The sequence below is a fragment of the Drosophila serrata genome, unplaced genomic scaffold (assembly GCF_035046125.1).
Source record: "Drosophila serrata isolate PLE 108 unplaced genomic scaffold, ASM3504612v1 contig_26, whole genome shotgun sequence".
NCBI lineage: Eukaryota > Metazoa > Arthropoda > Insecta > Diptera > Drosophilidae > Drosophila > Drosophila serrata.
In genome coordinates, this window is record NW_028256924.1 from 521,104 (window position 1) to 527,314 (window position 6,211).

Sequence of the window (6,211 nt, forward strand, 5' to 3'; positions counted from 1 at the left end):
GGTCTGGCAACGCCAAGTGGTGGAACGACCAACATTGCCAGGGTTTTCGGTCTCAAGCGTTTTGGGTGCCATCGATATTTTACAACGTCTGGTCACTCTTTTTGATGTCTTGTGCATTCGACAGCGTTTAGTTTTGCTGTAAAAATAGTAAGTTTTCGTGAAATACTGAGCCCACCCAAGTGAAAACGTCCACAGCGAAGACCGGCGAGCGGATATTTCCAAAGGTCATGGGGGAACCGGCGAGAAACTTGCGAAACTATTTTCGCAAAACGCCATGTTGGCCGAGCGGCCAAACATAACCTCAACCAGGGGCGAGAATTATGTGGCCTAAACTAATAGATTTTAATTCCAGGTGCAGACAAACGGCCGCGTGGAAAGTCAACCAACATGTCGCGCTTTTTTGCCAACGGGTCCGACTCGGAGTCCGAGTCCAGTGAGGAGGAGGTTCAGGCGACGAACTTCAACAAAGCCAGCGCCTTCGTGAGTATCACCGCCTCATTGCTGTGGAGCATCCGGTGTTAATCCCGCTTTCCCCCCATTAGCAATTCAGCGACGATGAGGAGGAGGTCAAGCGCGTGGTGCGCTCCACCAAGGAGAAGCGCTACGAGAACCTCACCAGCATCATCAAGACCATCCGCAACCATAAGAAGATAAAGGATATCCCGAACACGCTGACCAGCTTCGAGGACCTGACGCGCGCGTATCAAAAGGCGCTGCCCGTCATCTCGAAGGAGGAGAACGGCATCACGCCGCGCTTTTATATCCGCTGTCTCGCCGAGCTGGAGGACTTCATTAACGAGGTGTGGGAGGACCGCGAGGGCAGGAAGAACCTGTCCAAGAACAACTCCAAGTCACTGGGTACGCTGCGTCAGAAGGTACGCAAGTATATCAAGGATTTTGAGGACGATTTGTCGCGTTTCCGCGAGGCACCCGACCAGGAAAGCGAGGCGGAGGACGAGGTGGCTGCCCTGGACAGCGACGGCGGTGATGCCGGCGACGACAGCGATGTGGGAGTTAAACGCGAGGCTACCGAAGCCGTACCCAAGGCGGCCAAATCGGCGCCAGTCAAGGCGGCGCCCGCCGACGATGATGATTCCGATGATTCCATTGACTGGGACTCGGATTCAGAGAGCGAAACGGAGTCGTCGGACGATGAGAATCAGTACCAGAACATGCGTGAGCGCTTCCTTAAGCGCACCACAGAGAAGGAGGACAAGGACGACGACAAGAGGAAAGATAAGCGCAAGGAGCAGAAGGTCAAGATCCGCAAGCGTGCTGAGGACGATGAGGACGGCGAGTGGGAAACCGTTGTCAAGGGCCATGTTGTGGAGAAGCCCAAGATGTTCGAGAAGGACGCCGATATCGATGTGCCATTGGTGCTGGCCAAACTGCTGGAGATCATGTCGGCACGCGGCAAGAAGCGGACCGACCGCCGCCTGCAGATCGATCTGCTGTTCGAACTGAGAGACATCTCCGACCAGCACAACCTGGGCACCGCCGTCTCCGTAAAGATCCACTTCAACATCATCTCGGCCATCTTCGACTACAACCAGAAGATCTCCGAGCCCATGAAGCTGGAGCACTGGGCCCTGCTGTTGGAGGTGATGCAGAGCATGATGAAGCTGCTTCTGGCCAATCCGGACATCAATATGAGTGAAAGCGTTGCCGAGGAACACGAGGAGTACTCCGCGGCGCCCTATTTCGTCCGTGGCTGCCCCCTGGCCGCCGTGGAGCGGCTCGACGATGAGTTCACCAAGCTGCTAAAGGAGTGCGATCCCCACTCTAACGACTATGTGTCCCGACTGAAGGACGAGGTGAACGTTGTGAAAACCATCGAGCTGGTGCTGCAGTACTTCGAGCGCTCCGGCACCAACAACGAGCGCTGCCGCATCTATCTGCGCAAGATCGAGCATCTCTACTACAAGTTCGATCCGGAGGTGCTGAAGAAGAAGCGCGGCGAGGTGCCGGCCACGACTCCCACCTCTGTGGAGGTGATGGACAAGCTGTGCAAGTTCATCTACGCCAAGGACGACACGGATCGTATAAGGACGCGGGCCATTCTGGCGCACATCTACCACCATGCCATGCACGACAACTGGTTCCAGGCGCGCGACCTCGTGCTTATGTCTCACCTGCAGGACAACATTGATGCCGCCGATCCTGCCACCCGCATCCTGTACAACCGGATGATGGCCAACCTCGGTCTGTGCGCCTTCCGGCAGGAGAACGTGAAGGACGCTCACCACTGTCTCGTCGATCTAATGGTCACCGGAAAGCCCAAGGAGCTGCTCGCCCAGGGACTGCTGCCCCAGCGCCAGCATGAACGGTCCGCCGAGCAGGAGAAGATCGAAAAGCAGCGTCAGATGCCATTCCACATGCACATCAACCTAGAGCTGCTCGAGTGCGTCTACCTGGTGTCCGCCATGCTGCTGGAGATTCCCTACATTGCCGCCCACGAGTTTGACGCCCGCCGCCGCATGATCAGCAAGACGTTCTACCAGCAACTGCGGTCCTCTGAGCGCCAGTCCCTGGTGGGTCCACCGGAATCGATGCGTGAGCATGTGGTGGCCGCCGCCAAGGCAATGCGCTGCGGCAACTGGCAGGCGTGCGCCAACTTCATTGTCAACAAGAAGATGAATACCAAGGTCTGGGACCTATTCTACGAATCGGACCGAGTGCGTGAGATGCTGACCAAGTTCATCAAGGAGGAGTCGCTGCGCACGTACCTCTTCACCTACTCGAACGTCTACACCTCGATCAGCATTCCCTCGCTGGCCCAGATGTACGAGCTTCCCGTGCAGAAGGTGCACTCGATCATCAGCAAGATGATCATCAACGAGGAGCTGATGGCCAGCCTGGACGATCCCAGCGAAACGGTGGTGATGCATCGCTCCGAGCCGTCGCGCCTCCAGGCCCTGGCCATGCAGTTCGTGGACAAGGTCACAAATCTGGTGGATGTCAACGAGAAGGTGTTCGACATGAAGCAGGGCAACTTCTTCCAGCGCGGCAACATGGGCAACCGAGGTGATCGTGGCTACAACCGCAACCAGAACAACCAGGGCGGCAACTGGGCCGGCCAGCGACGGGGGTCGGGCAATCGCAACCGCAACCAGCAGCGTGGCCATCACAAGAACCAACAGCAGCAGCACCAACAGCAACAAGTCCAGACCATCGACGAGGAGTAGACGTTAGAGCGTGCTGAGCCTCCCTCCTTCCCACATAGGCCTACTCTTCCTCGTCTCCACTTAAAAACAGAACAAATTTGTAGCTCTCGGACTATATTAAAATGGAATGGCCATGGACAACTGTTGGGGCTAAGTGCAGTCAGACCTCCGGTTCGGTTGCACGACTGGATCGGAGGTCTGGTTCCCACCATCGTCCGCTGACCGTTGCCTGTTGCTGTAGCCGCGTCCCAAGTATAAATTTGTTTACGTTAATTGATAAATTACATTTTGTATCAAGTCTAAAACTCAAGAAAAAACCTTAAAAAAGATAAACCTGTTTCCTGGTCGGGGATTACATTTACTTATTCGTGCAAATTTGAAAAAATGTTTGATACACGACTAGTGTGACCAGACACCTGGTTGCTTCAAAGCGTTAAGGCATTCTGATCGGAAAAGGCGGCGGGCACCTTGTTTCGGCGCACTCTTAAATAATCCAACAAATATTTTGTTAAAATTTCTCAGGAATAATGAATAGCATTGGCAAAGACTGTGACGAGCTGAAGAAGCAGTACGATGCCTGCTTCAACAGCTGGTTCTCGGAGCAGTTCCTCAAGGGCCGGACGGATGACTCGGCATGCGCGCCAATCTTCCGGGTTTATCAGGAGTGCGTCAAGGTGAGTCCGCAAGGAGTTTCGCCAAGCACATGGGAACGCAGTATATATAACCCAAACTTTGACCCTCAGCGCGCCATGCTGGAGCAGAAGATAGACCTCAGCAAGATCGGAGCGGAGTACAGTACACGGTCCGAGTACGAAAGCGCTGGCAGCAGTGCTGCCGGTGGCAAGCAGCCGGGCAGCAAGAGTTGACCCCTAACCCCGGTCGGAGATACTACTAATGGCCAGGAACCGGGCCCTGCCAGCGGCCACGACGAGCCCCGGCACAAGCGAGGGGGAACGGTCTAAGAAAGACCACATACCCGTACCAGAAGATGCTTTTGTTACGTTATATGATTCCTAATCAATATCCCTAGACCTTATGTAAATTTCGTAGTGAATGTGCGGTAGTTATCCATTAAGTTCAAGCTAGCACTCTGTGCATAAATGCAATAAAATTTGTTGTATATTTAAATATTTAAATCTTTTGTTGCTCCTTATCGGCTGACGGTAAATCCCAGCTCAAGACAAACAAATCCGAGTACTTCCCACTAGGGAAAGTACTTGTGCTGATAATACAGGAAATCTCGCCTATAAAGAGCAGATCACTCAGATTGATCTGCACACATTTAAGTAGAGCTTCAAACAGAACAGTCAAGATGCAACTGCTGCCCTCAATCCTTGTACTCTTGGCGCTGGTCATCTGCGCCGCCTCCACGAACCACGAAGAGTGGAGAGGACACCGTCCCGGCGATTACGAAACCAGGACGTACTCAAGACAGTTTTGAGTTACCAGGATCTGAAGGGATCACGTCTTGAACAATCTTAATAAAAATAAAAAACTAAGTAATTAACGTTGTATTTGATGATTAAATCAAACTGGGTGGGAAGCCAATGCCCCAGTGGGATAACAATTGGCATTCGCTTCATACGTTGTTCCTTGAAACATGAATAAATGTATTCTGGCCTAAAAACTAAGCTTACTGCCACAGTCGAAACCAAAAACGAAATTGGTTGAAACTGTTTTAGTGGAAAAACTGCGGCAGACGACTGTAAAAACTTATAAACCTAAACAAACTTTTTGCTTAAAGATTAGGTAGGGGATCGTCGGTACGACTTTCACTTGGCGCCGGTGGTGAACTTGGAGAGCTTTTCCAGCAGGCCAATGTACGAAGTGTGTTCATGAGCGGTGGCCAGATCCGACAATTTCTCGGCGAAATCCTGGCTGACGCCCTTCTCCTCCAGCAGGTTGATCAGCAAGTCGTACAAGTAGCCATCGAGCACGTCGCCAGCAACGGCATAGACCTTGTCGTTCCACTCCCCCTCAAAGATGGCCATTTCATCAATGGAGAAGACATCGTCTGGGAGCAAGGAGAAATGTAAATTCATACTGGAATAGTGGGAGACTCTCAATGACTACTTACTGTATTCTCCCTCCTGGGCCTCGCCCTGCAGGAAAGAGCAAGTGAAGGAGAGCGTGGTATTGCCCTTGATGATGTCCACCTCGAACTGGGGCTTGCTCCTCATCTCGCCCAAATTTGGCTTGTCGGCATTCGGATTAATCTCCGGCTCTTCCTCGCTATCGACCGAATGATTCACATTAAGGCTGATCACAACCTTCTCCTTGTCGGTCTGCTTGGTCAGCTCCACATCGGCGCCGGTCAGCTTTACGCTGAATCCATCCAGAGTACTGGGCACCGTCTTGCCCTTCTGCACCTTGCGCTCGGCCACGATCTCCTCGGTGAGGAACTCCACCAGCTCGCGCTCGCCTGGAAATGCAGAAAAGGACTCCATTTCAATGTTTTGTTTTCCATTTCGTCACCCCACTTTGAGGTTATGTAATGTGCGGCGTGCTCCAAACACGTAGGAATAACTTTAATGAGAGAAAGACTCACATTTGGTGTGCACATTGCAGCCGCAGGTGCAGTTAATGCTGGGCTTGTGGACATTCAGGACGGTTACATGATCGGAGCAGCATCCAGAAGAGCCCACCACCGGCTTCTTGGACATGTGCCACAAGCTGCGGGTGAAGTCGCGCTTGCCCAGGGCGCCGGCACTGGAGCTGGCAAGGCTGGCGAAACGCAAAGTAGCTGTCCTCAGGCTGTTCATCTTGATTATATAACCGCGGTGATGGTTTTCTTAATTTAATTGAGAAATGTGCAATACGCCGACTAGATATGTCCAGTGTGACTGTAGTTTCTTATGACTTGAATCCCACTTCCAATTGGGGAGGAAGAAATGATTAAAATTATCGATTATTTAAGGCACCAAAATAAATTTATTTGAATTCTAGTTTCGCAAATAAGCCTTCTATACGGACTTTTTTTGAACACAAAGAAAAGTTAGTTATGAATCGAACCAAGGACGATTAAGATCCAAAAAATCACAATCAAA

General features: G+C 52.1%; 4 protein-coding genes across 5 annotated transcripts; 3 read left to right on the forward strand and 1 right to left on the reverse strand.

Moving 5' to 3' along the window:
• Positions 1 to 3,302, forward strand: eIF3c (eukaryotic translation initiation factor 3 subunit c). 2 transcript variants are annotated; one of them, XM_020961704.2, is made up of 3 exons: positions 1 to 147; positions 353 to 480; positions 543 to 3,302. In XM_020961704.2, exons 2-3 carry the CDS (start codon positions 388 to 390, stop codon positions 3,183 to 3,185), a joined length of 2,736 nt encoding a protein of 911 aa, XP_020817363.2. In that variant the 5' UTR covers positions 1 to 147; positions 353 to 387; the 3' UTR covers positions 3,186 to 3,302. The 2 variants fall into 2 exon arrangements, with proteins under 2 accessions (XP_020817363.2, XP_020817364.2); XM_020961705.2 differs by having other exon boundaries at positions 82 to 224.
• Positions 3,303 to 3,570: 268 nt separating this feature from the next.
• Positions 3,571 to 4,300, forward strand: LOC110191181 (TP53-regulated inhibitor of apoptosis 1-A-like). Its single transcript, XM_020961947.2, has 2 exons — positions 3,571 to 3,838; positions 3,908 to 4,300. The coding sequence occupies exons 1-2, from the start codon at positions 3,692 to 3,694 to the stop codon at positions 4,028 to 4,030; spliced, it is 270 nt and encodes an 89-aa protein (XP_020817606.1). The 5' UTR covers positions 3,571 to 3,691; the 3' UTR covers positions 4,031 to 4,300.
• A 163-nt stretch (positions 4,301 to 4,463) lies between these two features.
• IBIN (Induced by Infection) lies at positions 4,464 to 4,671 on the forward strand. The gene has a single exon (XM_086831869.1). The coding sequence runs from the start codon at positions 4,477 to 4,479 to the stop codon at positions 4,603 to 4,605; it is 129 nt and encodes a 42-aa protein (XP_086687995.1). The 5' UTR covers positions 4,464 to 4,476; the 3' UTR covers positions 4,606 to 4,671.
• Positions 4,661 to 6,053, reverse strand: P32 (complement C1q binding protein P32). Its single transcript, XM_020961619.2, has 3 exons — positions 5,713 to 6,053; positions 5,242 to 5,586; positions 4,661 to 5,178 (listed from the first exon to the last, which is right to left on the reverse strand). The coding sequence occupies exons 1-3, from the start codon at positions 5,924 to 5,926 to the stop codon at positions 4,937 to 4,939; spliced, it is 801 nt and encodes a 266-aa protein (XP_020817278.2). The 5' UTR covers positions 5,927 to 6,053; the 3' UTR covers positions 4,661 to 4,936.
• Positions 6,054 to 6,211: the final 158 nt, after the last annotated feature.

What these genes read in the sequence shown, in the direction of transcription:
- eIF3c (XM_020961704.2), top strand. Translation starts at nt 388, where the DNA reads ATGTCGCGCTTTTTTGCCAACGGGTCCGACTCGGAGTCCGAGTCCAGT. An exon ending in TCAACAAAGCCAGCGCCTTC is followed by an intron (nt 481 to 542) that starts GTGAGTATCACC and finishes TCCCCCCATTAG; the next exon opens with CAATTCAGCGACGATGAGGA.
- LOC110191181 (XM_020961947.2), top strand. Translation starts at nt 3,692, where the DNA reads ATGAATAGCATTGGCAAAGACTGTGACGAGCTGAAGAAGCAGTACGAT. An exon ending in TTTATCAGGAGTGCGTCAAG is followed by an intron (nt 3,839 to 3,907) that starts GTGAGTCCGCAA and finishes TTTGACCCTCAG; the next exon opens with CGCGCCATGCTGGAGCAGAA.
- IBIN (XM_086831869.1), top strand. Translation starts at nt 4,477, where the DNA reads ATGCAACTGCTGCCCTCAATCCTTGTACTCTTGGCGCTGGTCATCTGC.
- P32 (XM_020961619.2), bottom strand. Translation starts at nt 5,926, where the DNA reads ATGAACAGCCTGAGGACAGCTACTTTGCGTTTCGCCAGCCTTGCCAGC. An exon ending in CTGCAATGTGCACACCAAAT is followed by an intron (nt 5,587 to 5,712) that starts GTGAGTCTTTCT and finishes CTGCATTTCCAG; the next exon opens with GCGAGCGCGAGCTGGTGGAG. An exon ending in GGCCCAGGAGGGAGAATACA is followed by an intron (nt 5,179 to 5,241) that starts GTAAGTAGTCAT and finishes CCTTGCTCCCAG; the next exon opens with ACGATGTCTTCTCCATTGAT.